Raw genomic sequence first — 22138 nt, 5'->3', positions numbered from 1 at the left:
ATAAGGACTGAGTGAGATGAACGGACACGCCCTGGAGCCCTCCCGCAGTCCGTCCCAGGCTGGCCAACCTCCCGTGTCCCTCCCTGGCCCCACTCGTGCACCAGTGGGGTCCCTCGGCCTGGCCTGTGCCCTCTTGCAATCCGGGACCCCTCAGGGGATGTTGGAAAGCTGGTTTTAGCCCAACAGCAGAATCACTGGTTACTAAGACACGCAATGCAGGAGCTGCCCCCTGGTGGTCAGTGCACTCCACAGGGGGAGCACTGCTCAGCCATAAGTCGGGCTAGCCTCTCCCGCCTCCGCAGTAGCACTAAGGATGTCCGACTGCCAGCTTAGGCCTGATGGGGAAGGGGCTGAGGGACCACCCCCTCCAGAGTGCATGAATTTCATGCACTGGGCCTCTAGTTGAACTATAATATAGTATACTTAAAATATGTACTATCTGCCGAAACCGGTTTGGCTCAGTGGATAGAGCGTCAGCCTGCGGACTCAAGGGTCCCGGGTTCGATTCCGGTCAAGGGCATGTACCTTGGTTGCGGGCACATCCCTAGTGGGGAGTGTGCAGGAGGCAGCTGATCGATGTTTCTCTCTCATCGATGTTTCTAACTATCTATCCCTCTCTCTTCCTCTCTGTAAAAAATCAATAAAATATATTTTTAAAAAAATATGTACTATCTTATATACCAAGTTTATCATGATTAAAGAGAGACCCCAGCCAGAGAGCTCTCTTGCTCCCTTCTGCCACGTGAGGACAGAGCAAAAAGATGGTCATCTCTGAACTGGAAAGCAGGTCCTCACCAGACACTAATCTGTTGGCCCTTGATCTTGAACTTCTAGCCCCCAGAACTGTGAGAAATAAATGTCTGTTTCAAGCCATCCAGTCTATGGTGTTTTTGTGACAGCAGCCCAAATGGACCAAGACAACCCCTACTCAACACTGCAATGATGGAGAATCGGACTGGACATGTCTCACTTGGACTGGCTGCTACCTTCCCCAGCTTTTCTTTGCCAGGTTTTACCACGGTAAATCAGCAGCTGTGGTTCCAGACCTTGTGCTACTATAATCTTTGGCAATGTTTTATAATCTTTTCTTGTCTGTGATTCATGTGTGAATGTGCTGACCTCAGAACCCTGTGCATTCAGGTGTATTCCTCTGCCCACAACTGCCAGCTCCACCTTCTAGAAAAAAACGAGCAATGTGCAGGGAAGAGGCCCAGGACAGCATAAATCAGTCACTGAGATCGGCGGTGTCCTGGTGACTGGCACGCTGTGCTAAAGGAACAAATCTTTACAGTTTTGTCCCCAATACTTTGCTTTTTCCCTACAGAGTGACTCAACATCCACTGAGTGCTCTCCCCTCCATGTTGTCTACCTGACAGGACCATAGCTTATCGTAAGAGAACTTGACCAAACCTTTGAGTGCGTTAAAGAACACCGAAGTTGTATGACTTACTTTCGTTTCATAAAGTGAAAGAAAAAGAGAAGTATAAAAAAGTGTCAGATTATTAATTAAGAAAAGAAAGAGGAAAAAAGACAAGGCAGTCCCTGTTATGACAAACAACTTATTTGTCAGGCTGGAGCTTGACCTCTGACGCACTCCAGCCCTCTGGCCCGCCACCCCCTCATGCCCCGCCTGCTCACCAAACCCGTGCAGACTCCAATGGCAAACACCATCATCCACTTCACCGCCTCGTACCTGCGACCTTTCTGTTCACACAGGAAAAAATGACTCAGTTTGTTTCAGGATTATGTTGGCAGCAGGGAGGGAACACATCCTGGTCAACCAGTTTTAGAGTGAATTTCACAAGGACAGCAAAAATGTCAAAGATGATGTCTGATATGAAGGGTGCTTTATAATGCAAGAATGATGGACTCTAAGAGGTTGGGCCGGGGGGTACTCAGGTTGGCAGGAGGAAGTAGTCTAAGGGATAAATGCTGCTGTCTCATGAGGGTTAAAGGGCAAGGGGTAAAGGTAAAGGAGCTGTCGTAAGACCTCCTCAGTCCCAAGAGATCAATACGGGACTCACCTTATTATCCATGGTCTCCAAAACTTCCAGGTAAGGGTCATTGATACAGCGATCGTAATCCAAACTCTGCAAGAGGGACATGTGAGTGAAAAAGTCATAATGTGTATACGATCCCATTTTGAGTAAATAAAATTAACACTTTTTGTGTCAGCATACATAAAGCAAAAACATCTGGGAAGACTGTTAACAGTGGCTCTCTCTGAGGTGATAGTCTAGGAGGTGTTCTTCACATCTGGGTATTGTTTGAAATTTTCACAGCAAACATGGTACTTTTTATATCTGGAAAAAAATATTTTTTTCTGATTACAAAAAAAACCATCACAGAGCCCCATCTGGTTTGGCTCAGTGGATAGAAAGGTCCAGGGTTCAATTATAGTCAAGGGCACATGCCCGGGTTGTAGGCTCAATCCCCAGTAGGGGGTGTGCAGGAGGCAGCCAATCAATGATTCTCTCTCATCATTGATGTTTCTATCTCTCTCCCTCTCTCTTCCTCTCTGAAATCAATAAAAAGATATCTATACTAATAAAAGGGTAATATGCTAATTTAGACCGGACATCCTTCCTGACAAAGCCAGGGGCATGGCCGGCCTGCAAACCACCCACAGCCCCTCGCCCAGGCCAGCCCCACCTCCCAGCAGGGACCCCCACCCTGATGGGGTGTGGATGGCCTGCAAACCGCCTGAGGCACCTTGCCCAGGCTGGCCCCACCCCCAGTGGGGACCCCCACCCTGATCTGGGGCCCCCTTCAGGGCAGGCCAGCCGGCCCCCACCTGTGCACCAGGCCTCTATCCTATATAATAAAAGGGTAATATGCAAATTGACCCTAATGGCAGAACAACCAGAACAACTGCTGGACCAGTCATTATGAGGCGCACTGACCACCTCTTGGTCCCTTTCCCTGGCTGGCAGTGGGGGCAGGGCCAGTGAGCGGGCAGGAACAGCCAACTTCTCGGTCCTTTCCCCAGGCTGTCAGGCACCGATCACCCGATGGCAAACGGGGAACTGAGGTGGGTGGCAGTGGGGGGTGGGGCCGGCTGAGGGCAGCTGGGGAAGATGGCCCTGATCGCAGGCCAGGCCTTGGGACTGTACCTGTGCATGAATTTCGTGAGCTGGGCCTCTAGTATATATATAAAAAAACCAGTGAAAAATTCTGGCCCTAACTGGTTTGGCTCAGTGGATAGAGCATCAGGCCTGTGGACTGAAAGGTTCCAGGTTCGATTCTGGTCAAGGGCATGTACCTTGGTTGCAGGCACATCCCCAGTAGGGGGTGTGCAGGAGGCAGTTGATCAATGTTTCTCTCCCATCGATGTTTCTAACTCTCTATCCCTCTCCCTTCTTCTCTGTAAAAAATCAATAAAAAATATATATTTAAAAATAATAATAATAATAAAAAAATTCTGAGACACTAGACCCATTCATGAGTGATTAAATATCTACACTAATAAAAGAAAAAGATGCAAATTGACCGTACCTTCACGACATCCACCAGCCAATCAGGAGTGAGTATGCAAATTAACTCAACAAAGATGGTGGGTTAATTTGCATACACAGGCACTGAGCAGCCAGGGGCGGGATGCTTGCATTGTTGCCATGGCGACAACGCAGGTGTTCTGCACTGCCCCCGCCACTCTGGGCCTCTGGGCAGCATGGGAAGGTGGAAAGGCGGCTCCAGCCAGAGCGAAGGCAGTGCCGGCAGCCAGGGGAAGGAATGCCCATTCTTGCACGAATCTTCGTGCATCGGGCTTCTAGTCCTACCTAATAAAATGGTAATATATAAATTACCATCACTCCGCTACGCCCACAACTGGGCCAGCGGGAGGCGCAGGGGGCGGGACTCGGGGTGATCGGGGTAGCCGATTGGGCCAGCGGGACGCTGAGCTTGCATCGCCAGAGGCGGCACGAGCTCAGCGTCTGCGCCATGGCTGTGCTGCGGCACAGAAGGGGCCTCTGGGGCAGCGAGCTCACGTCCTGCCGCGGACCATCAAAAGCGGGGGAGCTGGGTGCCTGTCAGCTCCGGCACCAGGCCTTTTGGAAGCCTCTACTGCGCCGGAGGCTTCTGAAAGGCCTGGTGCACCAGCGGACAGGCACCCAGCTCCCCTGCGATCAAAAGCAAAAGCGTGTAGGGGACCCTACATGTGTAAGATTCAATCATGCACTGGGCCTCTAGTATATTTATATATGTGTATATATATTTTAATCAGTTAGTGACATCACATTTTAGGAACAAACAGGGAAAAAGTTAAAATGTTGAAAAATATGAATATTCTTCATACCAAATATTTATAGAAATGACTGGCCAATTAATTATTTGCTTGATGGTTTTGCCTAATAATGCTGACTCCACAAACAATGAAAAGGTTTTCAGATGCCCAGAAGAGGCAACTCTATAGCAACAGGAAGTAGATTAGTGGTTGCCTAGGGTCAGGGACAAGGACAATGGGCAGTGACTCTTCTAATGGGTACGGGGTTTCTCTCCAAGGTGACAAAAATGTTCTAAAATTGATTTGGTGAGGGTTGTACAACTCTGAATATACTAAACATTGTACAATTTACCTATTGAATGTGTACAATTCATTTAATGAATTGTACACATTCAATAGGTAAATTGTAATAGCATGTGAATTATATTCTAGCCCTAACCCTGAATAAAGCTATTTAAAGGGGCATTTAGAAACAAATGCAATGCCAGAACATCAATCTTTTCTTTTTTTAAAATAAATCAGCTGAGAGCCTAACACTTTGTAAATATACATCAATAAACTATATATGATGTTATTAAAATCAGATATTGTCACTTTCTCTCTCTCTCTCTCTCTCTCTCTCTCTCTCTCTCTCTCTCTCTCTCTCTATTTTTTGGTTAATCCTCACCCGAGGATATTTCTTCCATTGATTTTCAGATAGTGGAAGGGAGGGGCGGAGGGGCAGAGAGTAGAAGGAGAGGTGGAGGTAAAGAGAGAGACAGAGATAGAGAGAGAGGGGGAGAGAGAGAGAGAGAGAGAGAGAGAGAGAGAGAGAGAGAGATATGTGAGAGAGACACATTGATTGGCTGCCTCCTGCACATGCCTGACCATGCCCTGGGATCAAACCTGCAACCCAGGTTTGTGCCCTTGACTGGAATCAAACCCGAGACCCTTCTGCGCTCCAGCCGTCACTCTAACCACTGAACCACACCAGCCAGGGCTGTCACTTCTCTACTATAACTAACTTCCTTTTATTTTTGCTGTATATGTTGCTCTTTGATTTGGGGGAATAACAATTTAAAATTTTTCTTTAAAGAATAGTTTATTAATTTTGGGAGAGGATGAGAAGGAGGGGGAGGGAAAGGGGGAGGGGGAGGGGGAAGGAAGAAACATGCATGTGAGAGTGGAATATCGATCGGCTGCCTCCTACATGCCCTACTGGGAATTAAACCTGAGGACTTAAAAGTTTTGAACTTTGCAGTTGTGCATCAGTGCCTGGAGATATATGTAAGTCCTGTAGCTCAGCTTTTGAAGAACTCTGGAAAGAATGTATCGAGTGCCTGACATCTGGAAGATCACCATCTCAGACCAATCCAGAAGCTAAGAACACAGGACTGATTTTTCTCAAGAGTGTACTTTTTAGTTGTAAAAACTCTCAACTTTTTTCTTCAGAACACGCTGGGTGTTTCTGATTTGCAAATCTTAAGGCCCTTTAATAAAACTCTGTCACTTAGTCCCAGGAAGCCTCTTGCCGTATTTACTCTCCATGCACAGGGCAGAGGATGGGAGCACAGATGAAACAAGGTCGGGCCGGAGCCGAATGACCGCTGAAGTTGTGTGATAAACACAAGGGGTTTCAATATACTGTTCTGTCCCTTTTGGTGTATGCTTGAAACTGTCTGTAACAAAAGCTTTTAAAAATGTTCATGCTACATGACCAATCAAGGTAGTTACACCAAATTCTGCAGCAAAAGTAAGATGAAATATTAAGAAAATTAGTCTATTATTGCCCTAGATTATGAATTTTTAAAGTCTACATGGCATTTTTTTTAAAAAAGCATTACACATACACATGATTAATTCTACTTCTTGGTATTAATCCTAAGGAAGCAATTAAGGTTGAACAAGAAAGGATGTCACCATGCAGTTCATCAAATAGAAAAGTCGGTTAACTAAACCGTGGTACAGCCCTGGCCGGGAGGCTCAGCTGGTTAGAGCGTCGTCCCAATACGCCAAGGTGCAGGTTCGATTCCAGTCAGGGCACATACAAGAATCAACCAATGAATGCATGAATAAGTGGAACAACAAATGGATGTTTCCTTTTCTATCCCTTCCTTTCTCTCTCCCTCTTAAAAAAAAAAAAAATTAAGACAAACAAAAAACCATGGCACAATAAAATAGTATTTCCCTAATCAAAAATATAATGTAGAAAAGTACCTAGTGACTCAAAAATTGTTATCAAGAGGGGAGAAAAAGAGTTTAAAATATTTAGTAAATCTCACTTCTGTTACTTTAAAAAAAGCATGCATGTAAGCATAGTCATCTTTTACGGAGCAGGGTTATGAGTTTTTCTCTAGCTTCTTTTTGTAAATAGTTTAAGAATTCTTTATCAAGACCGTGGCGTTTTTGTCAATTCAAAATTCATCATGGCCCTGGCCGGTGTGTCTCAGCAGTTACATAGAGCACCAGACCAGGCACTGAAGGTTCGAGGGTTCGAGTCCCAGTCAAGGGCACCTACCTGGGTTGCAGGATCCACCCCCGGCCTAGTCAGGACACGTGTAGGAGGCAACCAATCAATCTGTCTCTCTCACATTGATGCTTCTCTCTCTCTCCCCGCTCACTTCCACTCTCTTTCTAGAAACACAAAAAATGCCATCATGAACTGATTATGTTTCACTCCAGCAGTGTTGGCCTTACTACACACACAGATTCACCCACATAAGAGACACATACACACACACACACACACACTCACACTCACACACTCAGGAACTACAGTCAAGAACATTTCAGAGAGAAGCTGCCAGAGCAGAAAACAATCCTCTCAAGACTAAGCTCTCCCAGAAGAGAAGCAAGGTGTACTGGCCCACACCTGTGATGAGCATACCCTGTCGGTGGCTCTGATTCTTTGAGATGCAAAAGCAAACAGTTTAATGGCAGACATATACCCTCTCCAGGTTAAGGTGCCATAGATCCATGAAAGCATAGACACACAGACCTTGTTTTTCGGTCGAGGTGAGAAAAGGGCTTGTTAAGCCCGGCTGGCATGGCTCCGTGGCTGAGCGGTGACCTATGAACCAGGAGGTCCCGGGTTCGATTCCCGGTCAGGGAACATGCCCGGGTTGCAGGCTCGATCCTCAGTGTGGGGCGTGCAGGAGGCAGCCAATCAATGATTCTCTCTCATCATTGATGCTTCTATCTTTCTCTCCTTCTCCCTTCCTCTCTGAAAACAATAAAATCAATAAAAATATATCTAAAAAGGGGAGGGGAATTGTTAAACAGCCCCTTTCCCAGAGGGAAGTTACCTCTCACTCACTCCCTTGGCTGGCATCCTAATGCTTCTGTCTTAAGGGCCCAGGTCAGTCACTGCTTTTGTTACCAAGACAGCAGCAGAGAAGCTCACCTCATAGTCTTTCCTTGGCAGGATCTCATCCTCCTCCTCCTGTGTTTCTCCAAGGATTGTCTAGAAAAACAGATCGACAGAAGGGAGACCCTTTTAGTGGTTAAAAGGAAAAGGAGGCAGAAGTGTTTACCGACATCTGTGGCTAGTTTCTAAATTGTCTAGAACCATTGTCACCAATGGGAACAAGATCGCAAAAAAAAACACACAAAAACACAAAACCCTTTTGGGACAGGAGGTGATGTGGGTGGGGATCCAGCTGAGCTTTTCATCTCTATTGACACATTCTCCAAATAACCACTCTTGTCTTCAGGACACGTCAAAGATGCCCACTGCCAGCTTAAGCGGGGGGAAAAAATCCAGATCCGTCTGACAAGGTGCCCAATCTGAAATCAGAAGGGACCTGTCAACTTTGGGGACACAGCAACTCCAGTTTTCCCAGGATGCTTTGCAGGGAAAAGCTGGCTCGTCAATGACCCCGAAAGGCTTAGGGATGGAGTGAGAAAAGGGCTGGAGAACCTAAGCCAGCGGCATGACAAGCATGAAAGGGCTCATTCCGAAAACGCTCGTTTCACTCAAAACTCCTTTCAGATGGGAATTAAAAAAAAATCTATGGGATTAACTGAAGCTGGCCTGGATTCTCTTCGATCCCAGGGAGGAGTTATGAGAATAAGACTCCAGACTTGGGCACGGGAAGCAGGGCAGATTCTGCGAGAGCCCGGGATGCGGTGCCCGCCCGTGCGCACACGCTGCCACCTGCGGGCCCAGCTCGGCCCGGCCCCACCTCCGGCGACGCCGCTCCCGGTCCCTTAGCAACTGCCCGGCCCGGCCCCAGGCGCCCACGCCTTACCAGCTCCTCGGGCGTCCGGGTTTCACGCTCCCCGCAGCAGCAGCACCATCGGCAGCAGCAGCACAAGGACCCCCTGCACCCCGCCATCTTCCTCTTTTGCTGCCACTCCGGACCCCCGGTGCCAGCCCCCTCCCACCCGATCTGCGCCTCACGTGACTGGCCCCCGCAGGGTCACGTGTCCCTCTCGAGTTCGGCGACCGAGACAGGGAGTGGCTGCAGACGGGTGGGGCGACGGACCGCGTCACAGGTCGGCGGTGGAACGGCTTCCAACGAGACCGCTGGGCGCGGCCATGTTGGGGGCGGAGCTTCCTGTCGCCCGCTGCGGTGGTTTCCGCCCTCTGGTCCCGCCTCCCTTAGCAACAGTCTCCGGCGCCGCGCGTCCCGCCCCCTTCGCCTGGCTCCGCGGCGGCCTCGCAGCTGCAGTTGGCGCGCGTGCTGTGGGGCGCCCGCTACGGGAGGGTGAGTGACGGCGTGGCGTGGGGTAGACAGACCTGGCATCGGGGGGGCCACCAGCTGGGGCCGTGGCTTACCTATGTGCGGGGTCCATGGAGGGCGGTCCGCCCCTCTAGGTGGGGGCTCCCGCCACCTCTGTAAGCTTCTTCGAGTGTAACCCCCAAAGGCTGTCACCCCCAGCAACCCCCAGTCCTGAAGCAAAAACTCTCTTTTGGTCCCGGCCTGGACAGATACCAGAGATGAGGCGGCTCTGGAGCCACCTGGGCGCGGGAGGTGTTTTTCCGGCTCCAGCATTTAAACCTGCCCCCGCCCCCCCACACCCCCCCCCACACCCCCCTGGCCTGGGCCGCTGGCACACATGCCTACCCCCCCCCCCCCCCCGCACCCTCCTGGGCCCATCGCGTCGGGCTGCGCTCAGTTGTGGGCTCCATATGCCCCCACTGCTCGCCGATTAAGTGCTTAGTAAATGGCAGAAGGCTATTTTGAGATCAGAGGGACAAAGCCCTGAGGGCCTGTGGGCGCTCAGGGCTGGCTGTCACATTACCTTGTGCCAGTCACAGGGATATCAGGATACCAGTCGAAGGCAGGATCCCACCCTGGTCTTGGAACTGGGGCTGGGGGGCGGGGGGAGGGCGTTGGGCAGGAGGGGAGACAAACCTGTGAACCCACAATTACAATCCAGGGTGCTGCGGGAGTGCAGCTTGAAATGGGTAAGTAGAGGCACGAGGAAGAAGGTTGAAAGGGCTGTGCCTGGCACATATTAGGAATGCAGTAAGTTTTTGTGGAACAAATGAAAGAGCAGATCATTTGTAGGTGGTTCCATCTCCTCCCCCTCTCTTGATTTTGTTCCAGCAGTTAATAGGCACTCTCTTAAATTCGAGAGAAAGGCCAGCTAGGCCCACCTTGACACTTCCCTGTTTCTCACGCCCGATGGCCACCCTCACTGAGAAGCAGGAGTTTTCTGTCAGAACCAAAACAGGCATCCTTGGGAAGAGCAAACGTTGGCACAAGCGTTCTCAGTCTGGTCTTGACTTCTTGACTTTCGGTGTGTCGCTGTGTGTTATGGCACCTCTGTGTTTTAGGGGAGAGGAGCTTTGGATTTCATTAGTTTCTCATGACTCTAGGATCCCAGCGTGGTTAAGAACACCATCTTAGCCCAGCTGGTGTGGCTCAGTGGTTGAGCAAGGACCTATGAACCAGGAGGTCACAGTTCGATTCTCAGATTCTCCGTCAGGGCACATGCCCTGGTCACAGGCTCGATCCCCAGTGTGGGCCATGCAAGAAGCAGCCGATCAATTATTCTCATCAATGATGTTTCTCTCTCCTCTCTTCCTCTCTGAAATCCATTTAAAAATATCTATAATAATAAAAGCATAATATGCTAATTAGACCAGACGGCCAAATGACCTTCTGGACGACCTTCCAGATGAAGCTGAGGCTGCAAGGGCCGAGCCCTGTGCACGAATTTTGTGCATGGGGTGGGGGGAGGGTCCCCTCAGCTCAGCCTGCACCCTCTCGCAGTCCCAGAACCCCTCAGGGGATGTCCCCTGTGGGGAGCGGGCCTAAGCTGGCAGTTGGACATCCCCCAAGGGGTCCTTAGTGCCACCATCGCTGCGCTTGCCAGCCATGAGCCTGGCTTCTGGCTGAGCGGCACTCCCCCTGTGGGAGCGCACTGACCACCAGGGGGAAGCTCCTGTGTTGAGCACCTGCCCCCTGGTGGTCAGTGCACGTCATAGCGATCGGTTGTTCTGCCATTCAGTCAATTTGCCTATTAGGGTTTTATTATATAGGATTAGAAAAAAAAGAACACCAGCTTAGCAGTGGATGTGTCCTGAAAAGAATGAACTTGGCCGGATTGTTCCTCTGATTTCCATGTCACCACACACTAGATTCTTAAGGTCTGTTTGCACATAGTTGTGCAAGAGTAGTGTTTTGTTTCGAAGTATTTGACTTATTTTTCCCACTAAACTGCCCAGTGGCACCATGCCCTTTGTTGGCCTGCCTGTGGTTGCCATGGCGCAGAGCTTGGGATGTGTGTCTGAGCCGTCACTGTAATCAGTTTAACTGACCTTGGTGGTGTACCTGGAAGGCCGCCTTTGCTCTTAAAAAAATTTTTTTTAATTTATTGGGGTAACCATTGGTTAATGAAGTTACATAGGTTTCAGGTGTACAGTTCTATAATACATCATCTGTACATTGTACTGTGTCTTCATCACCCCAAGTCAAAGTCTCCTTCCATCAGGTAGCCTTTATTCTGAGTTGGACATAAACTCAGCCCTCACTGAACTTGGGTCTGGCTACTTTTGGAACCCAACCAATTATCAAGTTCTAACGCATGACCTAGTCTTTTTGGAGTAGCAGGAATTCAGGAGAAATCTGGCTGCTTTGTCAAGCCCTCGCCTCTTCCATCCTGCACACAAACTGTTTCAAGCAGCAGATGTCCCAGGCAGGACAGGATCAGCTGTTTCTTCTTTGGGGAGTGACCCAGTGACCCTGAACGTCTGTTGGCCTCCTCTCCACGCCCACAGTCTCTGGCCCGAGCCGTCCTCCTTCTATCTGCCTGCTACAGCTGGAGCCTCAGCCCTCCCTCTGCCCGGAGGCCTTGCCCCCGCCTCCCTCTCCCTTACGCAGGCCCCAGCTCTAAGTCTAAGCTCTTCTTCTGTCACTGCTCCGCCCCTGAGGGAAACACCCGCGGGGAAGTTTCCTGTTCCCAGCCCAGTCTGGGTCTCAGCTGGCAGAGATGGACCATCCAAAACCCGAGGTCCTCCCAGCCAGGCACTGCTGCCCCTCCCTAGGAGTGTGGGCCCTGGAGGCTGGCATCATGAGGCTCTCAGTGCCACCCTCCATCAGGTAGCTGCCACTGCGGATCCGAGGGCCGAAGGGACATGTTTCTGTACGGGAGGGGGCTGTCATACACGGAGTCGGGCAGCAGCAGGGGGAGAGGCTTTGAGTGAGGCTGGGCTGTGGGTGGTAGCTGTGGCGTGTGAGCCAGCCGGTAGGGGCCTTCTCCCCCTCACCCTGCGCGGAAATGCAGCAACTGTCACTTGACCCTGCCACTCTGGGGCGGGGCTTGGCTGCCTGCCGGCTTCTGACGCCCCCTGCCCCCATCCCGTGTAGCAGGCACTCGGCCATGGTGAACGAACCCAGAGGGAATGGCGGCCCCAACCCCCGCTTGGAGGGCAGCAGCAGCGGCATGGAGAGCTCCAAGGAGAGTTCGAGATGTTCCTCACCAGGGCTGGACCCTGAGCGGCACGAGAGACTCAGGGAGAAAATGAGGCGGAGGATGGAGTCCGGGGACAAGTGGTTCTCTCTGGAATTCTTCCCTCCTCGGACGGCGCAGGGCGCTGTCAATCTCATCTCAAGGTGAGTGATGTGAGGTTCAGGAGCAGGGCCAGGTTAGGAGGGGCGGGTGGAGAGAAGGCCCACTTTGACCCGGCAGAGAGAGGCCCTCAGAGGGGGCGGAGGAGTCAACGCAGGGTCGGTCATTCGACCGTAAAAGTCTCCCCCGAGCCTCTGGAGTGTTAGACACACTCCACACTGGGTTAAAAATGTGGACGCTCACGGCGTTCTTTGGCAGGACGTCAAGCTGGATCATGAGTGTAGTTTAGGAAGTCGCAAAGCAGCATCTTGTAGAATATTTCCACAAGTGAGGCTTTTGGATTGTGCCTCTTGAAATCTAGAAATGCCAACTGAATTACGTTAGCACTTTATGAATCACAGCTCCTTTTTTTTTTTTTTTTAAGTTTATGCTTTTTCCCACTTTCGCTTCTCGTGTTTAGTTCCCCAGGCTTGAAGTTGAAGGCACGAGGATGTTTAAATACCTCGTTAAATAGCTTGTAACACAGCGCGTGCACACACCCGTGCCTCCCGAGTCTGGTTCCTGGACTGTGGCCTTGCTCTGCAGCACTGCTTGCTGCACCAGGATGGGGGGAGGGGTAGCATGATAGAAACCTGTGTCTGCTGACCCTCCTCGCTCGTGTTCCTGGAATGAGGCCCTGCTTGCCACCTTGAGGGTTCTCCAGCCCTCGCCCAGTGAACTTAACTCACCCATATAACAAATATGCCAGCACTGGAGAGTCTACAGTACTGCTTTCAAACAGCATGGTTATATTGTTGTGTATTACCTCCACAACAGTGATCCTAATGATAGCAGCTCACGGTGTACCAGGCCCTGTTGTTCTAAGAGCAGTCGCATAGTTATTATGAAGTAGCTACTGTTCTCTGACACATTGTAGAAATGAGGGAAAGGAGATTAATTTTCCCAAGGTCACACAGCTAATAAGTGGCAAAGTCAGGATATGAATGCGGGCCAGTCTGATGCCAACCTCCTGTGATATTGCTCTAACTCCCGGACCCCATGGAACGTGGTGAAGGGTGGTGTGCCCCCAGGAACCCCTCTTCAGAAAGAAATTCCCAACAGGTTTGACCAGATGGGGGCAGGTGGCCCCCTCTTCATAGATGTGACCTGGCACCCAGCAGGAGACCCTGGCTCGGACAAGGAGACCTCCTCCATGGTGATCGCCAGCACTGCTGTCAACTACTGTGGCCTGGAGACCATGCTGCACATGACCTGCTGCCGTCAGAGCCAGGAGCAGATCACGGGCCACCTGCACAAGGCCAAGCGGCTGGGCCTGAAGAACATCCTGGCACTGAGAGGAGGTGTGGAGCCCTGCCCAGTTGGAGCCACCTCTTGACCCTGACGTAGGAGCTCAGTCAGGAAAGCCACTGGTGCCTGATAACCCTCTGCCCTGGCTTCATAGCTTCATTGATCACTGGTTGCACCCAGCTCTTGGCACAATCAAGACTGCAGTGCTGGCGCTTGTCCCAGGAGGGAACCCAGCTGCCTGTGCCTCTGGCCACGGTGTGGGAAGAGGGAGCCTGATGGGAGGGGTCGTGTGGCTTGTGCTCCCACGACAAGACCACTTCTCACCTGAGATGAGTGGGAAATTCTCCCGGAGAGAAGAGCTCCAAGAGGGTGGGACGGCGAGCCGTGGGGTTGGTTGGGTGAGGGTAGGCACCCAGGTTTGAGTGAGGGGGGAGCGGTGTCTCAGATGCTCCAAGCTAAGCTGAGAGCAGCAGCTGTCCCCTGCTCCACACTGCCAGCCCAGTGCCCGCAGTCCGTGCGGGGCAAATGTCTGACAGGCTGGGCACTGTCTTCCCTCCCACTGTTTGCCAAGTGCGAGGCTAGCAAGAGGAGACGCCAATTTGAATAGCACGAGGGCTCTGCCTTTGAGGAGCTGGTGGTCCAGAAAAGCTAGCTGCAGATCAGTGAGCCTCAGTGACCATGACCTTCACCAACCCTGCAGACCCTGTAGGCGACCAGTGGGAGGAGGAGGAAGGCTGTTTCCGCTACGCTACAGACCTGGTGAGGCTCATCCGCAGCGAGTTTGGTGACTACTTTGACATCTGTGTGGCAGGTGAGAGGCGGGAGCGTCCCAGTGGGTGGGGGCAGGCACAGAGAGCTCACCTGTACTCAGGTCAGGGTGTGGTAACCCCATGATTGTGAGCCTGAGCCTGTGGCAGAGGAGGAGAGCAGGGCAGAGGTGGGTTAATGCTCTGACTCAACGTTCTATCATCCGCTCTCTGCCCAGGCTACCACCACCCTGAAGGTTTTGTTTCTCTGCCTTTTCATGCTCTTAGCCTGTTCTTCTTTAAAACAAAAGAGGAGTATTTATTAGGAGGCAGGGAATCACAGAACCCAAGGTCAGGAAGCCGCACCAGACCTCACTGGGTGCTGGAGCCGGGAGGCCGTCGGAAACCGAGGCCCCCGGGCCGGTGTGGCTCAGTTGGTTGAGCGTCATCCTGTACAACAAAAGGTCACTGGTTCCATTCCTGGTCAGGGCACATGCTTGGGTTGGGGCTCCATCCCGCTCGGGGTGCATACGGGAGGCATACAGGTTGATGTTTCTTTCTCATACCGGTATTTTTCTCTCTCCCTTTCCCTTCCTCTAAAAAGCAATAAAAACATATGTTTTAAAAAATTTTAAAAAGAGCTGAAACCGGTTTGGCTCAGTGGATAGAGCGTCGGTCTGCGGACTGAAGGGTCCCTGGTTCGATTCCGGTCAAGGGCATGTACCTTGGTTGCGGGCACGTCCTCCGGTGGGGGGTGTGCGGGAGGCAGCTGGTCGATGTCTCTCTCTCATCGATGTTTCTGGCTCTCTGTCTCTCTCCCTTCCTCTCTGTGAAAAATCAATAAAATATATTTTAAAAAAAATTTTAAAAAGAAACCAAGGCCCTCAATCTCATTGGGGCCACAGGACCCCCATCTCTGCCTCCTGCTGCACAACTGCTCCTGAGGGCACCTGGTCAGTTCCACTAATAGCCCAGACTGATTGACAGGCCTCAATGTCAACTCCACATTCTCAGGAGAATCAGATCAGCTGAACTCTAGTTCCATTGGCTACAGCCAGGAGGCAAGGTTTCCCTGCTGGAAACGGGTCGGGGGGCCTTCCCTCCTACCCCACTAACGGGGTTGGCCTCCCGCTTCTCAGATGGGGGCTTGGCTATGGTGAGGCAATGTGCCCGGACACAGGTGGTCTGGGGATTCATTGGTACATCATCTTGGCAGGACATTTTTTTCTCAAATATTTTGGGGAAAATCTTTTTTTTTTTTTATTATTAAACAAAGCCACATTATGGAGTAGTATATCAAAAGTGATCCGAACTTTAAAAAATAAGCCATGTGGCGTCAATGAAATTACTCGTTGTAAGTGACTTTGGGTTTAACCCCAGCCCCACGTACAGAGCAGCTTGGCTTCCCACCAGCCTGGGTCTTAGGCCTGCCCCGGCCCTGGCCTCGGGCTGGCGTTCTGCCTGAAGCTTCATCGAGGCCGGCAGTCTTCCTGTGCGGGCCGGGCTAAGTGAGCTCAGTCATTTAGGCAAAGTAGAGAGTTCCCTGAGCCGGTGAGGAGCCCAGGAACCCACTCCCGCCTCCCAGGCAATTCCGGGTTCCGTCGTGTGTCCCTGGCATGTGGGGATCCCAGCTGCACCAGCGTTCTCGTGCCCCAGCAGCTCGCTGCTTAGTGGGGCTGCTTGGTCCCTTGTCAGGCAGCCTCTGGCTGACCCTGGTTCTGCCATGAGAAGCATCAGAGAAGATGAACTTGACCATGACGGCCCGTTGGCCACTTAGAAATAGTTACTATGTTCTCTTCATTCTTTTCTTCAAGCAGAACATCTGAGCTTTCTCCCGGTTTTCCTCATGTAACATGCTGACTTTTCACTTTCTTGGACCTCTGAGTAATTTCAATGTTTTATTTTTTGTGTGTATCGTGTTTTTTGTTTGTTTAGTAATTTTAACATTAAAAGCGCTGCTTTAATCTGATGTGTAGAGTCCAGTGCAGCACAAGTGCTGCCCAGCTGCTGAGCGGGGCGTTCTCTCTCCTGCAGGGCCACCAAGCACGGGCTGGTTTGCCTGGCTGGTCGCAAGGGACATGAGGCAGGACAGTGTGGGGTTCGGAGCAATCTGCTCCCACTTCTGGGAGGGTGGCTCTGAGCCTCCGCTCACCAAGCGTCATCTCCTGGGTGAGGGGGCCATCAGCTGTGAGCCCAGCTCCTCACCGTTTCTACCCGTCCACGCTCTGGTTCCGAGTCCGGAACCGTGGCGGCAAAGAGCTTGATGCCAGCTCTCTGGTTTCTTCCTCACTCACCTTGAGCAGGTGGAGCCAGCCTCTCCCACTGCCATCCTGTTGACAGGTTACCCCAAGGGCCACCCCGACGCGGAGAGCTTGGAGGACGACCTGAAGCACTTGAAGGAGAAGGTGGATGCGGGAGCCGACTTCATCATCACCCAGCTTTTCTTCGAGGCGGACACGTTCTTCCACTTCGTTAAGGCTTGTTCCACGATAGGCATCACCTGCCCCATCCTCCCCGGAATCTTCCCTATTCAGGTGAGGGGCCCTGGGGGGCTGGCCGACGCCTCCCACCCCGGCCTCCCACAGGCCAGGGCCCGGGGTCAGGCGCTCAGTTCGTGGTCAGGTTCTTGGATGCCTCTTGCGGATGTTCTCTCACCACCCCATTTTGGTTACCTCCAGTTCCCCCCCTCCCCCAAAACCAGCAACAGCACCTGATGGAGGGGCTTGTACTTGGCTTACTGACAAGTGTCACTACAAGGGATCATTAGAACTCTCACCCTAAATTATTATTACATCAATGTTTCCGAAACTCAGCTGTCATCACAATCATTTGATAAGCTTTTTCAAAAGATGGACTTCCAGATCCCATGCCTAGAAGTGCTGATTTAGTAGGTCTGAGGTGGGGCCTGGGACTGTGTACCTTACTTCTCAAGTCTCGCAGGTGATTCCGATGACCCGGGAGGCTTGGGAACCACTGGGGCTAAAGGGATGCTCTGAGCAGCTGAGTCCCCTGCAGACTGGAAAAAGCAGGACCAGGCAAGGGTCCTTGTACAGCGTGGTCTGACTTTCCTGGGTCTCTGTCACACTGAGGTTGGCCGGGAGGCCGGGTAGGGAACCGAAGGGGAGAAGCAGCGTGAGAGACGGGGTGGGACGTGGCTCCACAGCCCCCGTGTCTCGGCAGGGCTACCACTCCCTGCGGCAGCTTGTGAAGCTGTCCAAGCTGGAGGTGCCGCAGAAGATCAGGGACGTGATCGAGCCCATCAAGGACAACGACGCTGCCATCTGCAACTACGGCATCGATCAGGCCGTGAGCCTGTGCCAGGAGCTGCTGGCCAGTGGCCTGGTGCCGGGCCTGCACTTCTACACCCTCAACCGCAGGATGGCCACCACCGAGGTGCTGAAGCGCCTGGGCATGTGGGCCGAGGACCCCAGGTGAGGCCAGGGGCCCCGAATGCAGGCTCGGGAGCCACAGAGGGAAGTCCGTGGGCAGGGAGGTCAGACGGGAGTCGCAGGAATCGCAGGAAGAGTGCCCCCTCGCAGGGCTGGACGCCACGGGCGCAGGGCTTGTCCGTGCTGTGGCTGGAGGCGCACGGGGTTCCAGCCTCAGTGGGAGGTCCGTGCGCACTTTGATGTTTTCAAGTCAGATTGAAAGACCCAGCTCAATGGGTCCTCCCCCGGAGGACCTGAGCCAGTCCCTTTCTGTCCCCAATCTCACCCAGGCGTCCCCTGCCCTGGGCCGTCAGTGCCCACCCCAAGCGCCGGGAGGAAGACGTGCGTCCCATCTTCTGGGCCTCCAGACCGAAGAGTTACATCTACCGCACCCAGGACTGGGATGAGTTCCCCAACGGCCGCTGGTGAGGCCGCGGACTGTCCTTTGCAAACGGGTCCTGGGTCTTGGGAGGCAGGGGGCAGGAGTTGGCATGTTCATCTATCCTGGAGGGACTGGCCTCACAGAATGACCTCCGGTGTGTGGGACAGCTGTCCTGGAAGGAGCCGAGGTGAGCTGTGCCCTGACCACTGGCACGTCCTCTGCAGGGGCCATTCGTCCTCCCCAGCCTTCGGGGAGCTGAAGGACTACTACCTCTTCTACCTGACCAGCAAGGCCCCGAGGGAGGAGCTGCTGAAGATGTGGGGGGAGGAGCTGACCAGTGAAGAGAGTGTCTTTGAAGTCTTTGTCCATTACCTCTCGGGAGAGCCAAACCGGAGCGGCTGTCCAGTGAGTGGTGCTTGGTGGGGTCCCTGGTTACCCCCCACCCCGCCTCCCTGTGGCCCGCCCACCCTCACCTCCTCCTTCCGCTCTGGACGTGGCACCTCAGCCACGGGAGAAGGGTGAGTTGGGAAGTCGCCAGCTGGGGACCTGGGAGGGGCTCACAGAGGCAGAGACAGGCTGGGTGTCTCACGGGGCCCCCCAGATCCGATTGTCAGCCCAGCCCTGTCAGCCCAGCCCGGCTCACCCTCCAGGTCACTTGCCTGCCCTGGAATGACGAGCCCCTGGCGGCCGAGACCAGCCTGATGAAGGAAGAGCTGCTGCGCGTGAACCGGCAGGGCATCCTCACCATCAACTCCCAGCCCAACATCAATGGGAAACCGTCCTCCGACCCGGTCGTGGGCTGGGGCCCCAGCGGGGGCTATGTCTTCCAGAAGGTGTGCAGGGGCGCCCAGGGCTGCCCAGCGATGGGACAGGAACCCTTCCTCTCCGGGCCCTTCCCTGAGCAGCAGTGGGCCAGGGTGGACGGGAGCTCCCGCTTTAGGTCAGGCCTGGGTGGGGTCCCCTGACTGCTCCGAGCCTCCGCCTTCTCAGGTGGGACGGATCACCCCATGTTGTGGGGAGGAGACGTGACAAGGCGCGCAAAGTTTAGCACTGGGAGGAACAGGAAGCTCTCGCTACTCTTCCGAGCTGACACCTCTCTCCGGGGCTGCTGGAGTGACAGTTACACTCACTGAATCCCTGGGCCCTGATTAGAACGACCCCGGGGTGAAGACACCAGCCCTGCTGTCTATCACCAGTGAGCGCAGGTCCTCACCTTCCCTCAACTTGCCTCATCTGTGAAATGGGGATAAGAGGCCCACCCTGCAGTGTTATGGGCAAATGACTGAGTAAACCCAGCTTAATCTCCGATCCAGTTGGTGCCAGAGAAGCCACTAGAGTCACTGTCACCTCCAGTGAGGGGGCGGGTGGGATGGGGCAGGCCTGTCTCACAAGCCTGCGCTCCAAAGCGGGCCTCCTAACCAGCTTTACCGTGGCTTCTCCAGGGGCCTCCCTGCCTAGCGGGAGGCGGGCTGGCAGAGGTCCCTCAGGCTGGCCCGCTGGGAAATCTCCCACCTGCTCCATGACTCCATCCAGTGGCCACCACTGGTGCCCCTGTCTTAAGTGTCCCACACACCTGTGCGCGTGGGTCCTCCCTGGGGGCGGTCGTGTGCAGGCATCGGACTGGGATTGCTGAGCGCCGAGAAGGCGGCCAGCAGGGACCAGGGCGTGACGGGTGCCTGCTCCCCCAGGCCTACTTGGAGTTCTTCACCTCCCGAGAGACGGTGGGGGCACTCCTGCAGGTGCTGAAGAAGTACGAGCAACGCGTTAACTACCACATCGTGGACGTGAAGGTAGGCCAGCTCCACGCAGAGGTGCTCAGGGGGCAGCTGCCAGCCGAGGACACCCACGGTCACTCCCGCACTCAGCAGGCACTGGCCCCGGGCAGACGGAGCCAGGCCCCGCCTCGGAGCTCCCAGCCTAGTGAGGGAGGCCCGTCAGTGGGTAATGGGACAGTTCAGTTCAGTAAGGGTGCTGGGGACCCAGCGGAGGGACACTTAACCTGGGAGGCCACCGAGGCTTGTTGGCGGGTCCTCTGTGGCCTGAATCCTCAAGGACAGGAAGGAAGGGCGTTCCTGGGGAAGGGCGGGGTGCTGACTTCGGAGCGTGAGGCTAGTGTTGAGCAGGGGCTCGGGCCTCCAGGGTCCTGCTTGGAACTGGGGGTTTTCCCTGAAGGCAGGAGGAGCCTTCCAAGCAGTGACCGACTTGGCTCCGGGTGTTATTAAGCAGGTCACAGTGCACAGTTGGTGACGAATGGGCCCGGGAACACTGGAGTCAGAGGCCCTTGTCTGAGTAGCAGAGAGGCCCAGCTGGGCTAGACCCAAGGAAGCAGAGTGGAGAGGAAGCAGGCAGAACCGCTGGGTGTAGAGCTGATTGAAGCGAGAGAGGAGGAAGTGCTCAGCGTGGCCTCTAAGTCTCAGGCTCACAGAGCTGGGGGCGGGGGGGGGGGGGGGGGAGGCGAGGGGGGAGTGTGCGGAGCAGAGGGCAGCCTGGGCAACAAGGGGGCTCTGGTTGGCTTTGTCCCACCGCAGGGTGAAAACATCACCAATGCCCCCGAGCTGCAGCCCAACGCCGTCACCTGGGGCATCTTCCCTGGGCGAGAGATCATCCAGCCCACGGTGGTGGATCCTGTCAGCTTCATGTTCTGGAAGGTAAGGGGCTGGGAGCGGGCCTGCCCTGCCCACTTGGAACACCTGGCCGGCAGGATTGCTGGATCCCCAGTGTGGCTGGAAGCCACGCCCCCAGGGCTGGCCGGCTAGGCCCTCCTGGATGCACCTGACTCTGAGCCACAGCTTATTTCTGGGCTGGGGAGGGGGAGGTGGCCCCCAGTGGGCCTTGTTCTATTCCTGGGAAGGTCCTCCTGGGCCGTGGCGGAGGCTCTTGTGACCCCGAGCAGGAGCCCTGACCCTAGGGCAGCCCCGTGAACCGTGCCTGTGCGGCTGTGTCTGCGCCTGTGCGTCTGTCTGTCTGCGCTTGTGTGTCTGTGTGACTGCACCTGCGCCTATGCCTGTTCGTGTGCACGTACAGGATGAAGCCTTCGCCCTGTGGGTGGAGAAGTGGGGCAAGCTGTATGACGAGGAGTCCCCGTCCCGTATGATCATCCAGTACATCCACGACAACTACTTCCTCGTCAACCTGGTAGACAACGAGTTTCCGCTGGACAACTGCCTGTGGCAGGTGGTAGAGGACACTTTTGAACTTCTCAACAGACCCGGAATGAGAGGGGACAGGCTCCGTGACCCTGCACCCTGACATCCTTAGGCTCCTAGACGCCCTCACATACAACAGCAGCCACACGGTGTGAGGCTCCGGGCTCTGGCTGGACCTGAGTCAGCCCCACGCCAGACCTGGTGTTCCCCGCTCGGCCGGGAGATTTTGCTCTTCTGGGGGGAGCACCTCCATCCCGCCCAGGACCACGGTGGGTGGAACCCCATCCTCCCTGAGACGGGAGGAGACGTTATTGCTGACGGGGCCCTCGCACCAGGCGGCCTCTCGGAGCAGCCTGAGACCGCCAGTGACTGCACTTGGCTATGGAAGACGGGCAGAGCACACGGCAGCAGGCACGGGTGGCAGTGCCGAATAGCTGGGGCAGAGTGAAGATGCTGCCCCCTCTGCCTCCAAGACCTTGGCAGCTGGGCACTTCCTACTTGTAAATGAAGGGCAGACACTACCCTTGGCACCAGGCCCCCGGATGGGTCTGGGGCTGAAACCTAATAATACAAGCCCCCTTCTACCCGGGAGCCCAGCTGGGCTTCACCGTCCGCCACGCTGCTTTCGGAGCAGGCGTCTCTGTATCCTGGTGGCGCAAGAGATACAGTCCCTCCTAAGGGCTCAAGGTGTCTGACCTCTGTGCCTGGTGGAGCCTCCGCCTTCCCTTTTCTCCGCTGCCCGTCACCATCGAGGGCAAAGGCGAGGTCACTTGAGGTCACCTGAGCAGGGCTTCTGTTTTCCTGGCTCAGTTTTCAGGCAGGACCTCCTCTTGCCAGCTGTTCCTCCCTCTGTGCATCCGGCATCTGTCTGCCTGGCACTGCTCCCCAGGAATCAGCCCTCAAGCTGCGCTGCCCAGGGTGGT

General features: G+C 54.1%; 2 protein-coding genes across 3 annotated transcripts in view; one reads left to right on the top strand and one right to left on the bottom strand.

The window, feature by feature from the left end:
• CLCN6 (chloride voltage-gated channel 6) overlaps window positions 1-8547 on the bottom strand; it is a 31768-nt gene extending 23221 nt beyond the window's left edge. The window contains exons 1-4 of the mRNA XM_008151783.3: window positions 8455-8547; window positions 7608-7667; window positions 2025-2090; window positions 1639-1704 (exon numbers count right to left, since the gene is read on the bottom strand). Coding sequence (XP_008150005.2) covers window positions 1639-1704; window positions 2025-2090; window positions 7608-7667; window positions 8455-8541 — 279 coding nt within the window. The 5' untranslated portion in view covers window positions 8542-8547. The remainder of the gene's footprint in view (window positions 1-1638; window positions 1705-2024; window positions 2091-7607; window positions 7668-8454) is intronic.
• Window positions 8548-8873: 326 nt separating this feature from the next.
• On the top strand, window positions 8874-21886 carry MTHFR (methylenetetrahydrofolate reductase). Of its 2 annotated transcripts, none has more exons than XM_028161038.2 (12): window positions 8874-8913; window positions 12025-12270; window positions 13328-13566; window positions 14214-14324; window positions 16600-16793; window positions 17440-17690; window positions 17978-18112; window positions 18294-18474; window positions 18720-18902; window positions 19758-19859; window positions 20598-20717; window positions 21094-21886. In XM_028161038.2, exons 2-12 carry the CDS (start codon window positions 12038-12040, stop codon window positions 21316-21318), a joined length of 1974 nt encoding a protein of 657 aa, XP_028016839.2. In that variant the 5' UTR covers window positions 8874-8913; window positions 12025-12037; the 3' UTR covers window positions 21319-21886. The 2 variants fall into 2 exon arrangements, with proteins under 2 accessions (XP_028016839.2, XP_008150004.2); XM_008151782.3 differs by lacking the exon at window positions 8874-8913 and adding an exon at window positions 11633-11757.
• Window positions 21887-22138: the final 252 nt, after the last annotated feature.

Source organism: Eptesicus fuscus, chromosome 9, assembly GCF_027574615.1.
Source record: "Eptesicus fuscus isolate TK198812 chromosome 9, DD_ASM_mEF_20220401, whole genome shotgun sequence".
Classification (NCBI taxonomy): Eukaryota; Metazoa; Chordata; class Mammalia; order Chiroptera; family Vespertilionidae; genus Eptesicus; species Eptesicus fuscus.
This window is presented reverse-complemented; position numbering and strand designations above follow the sequence as displayed.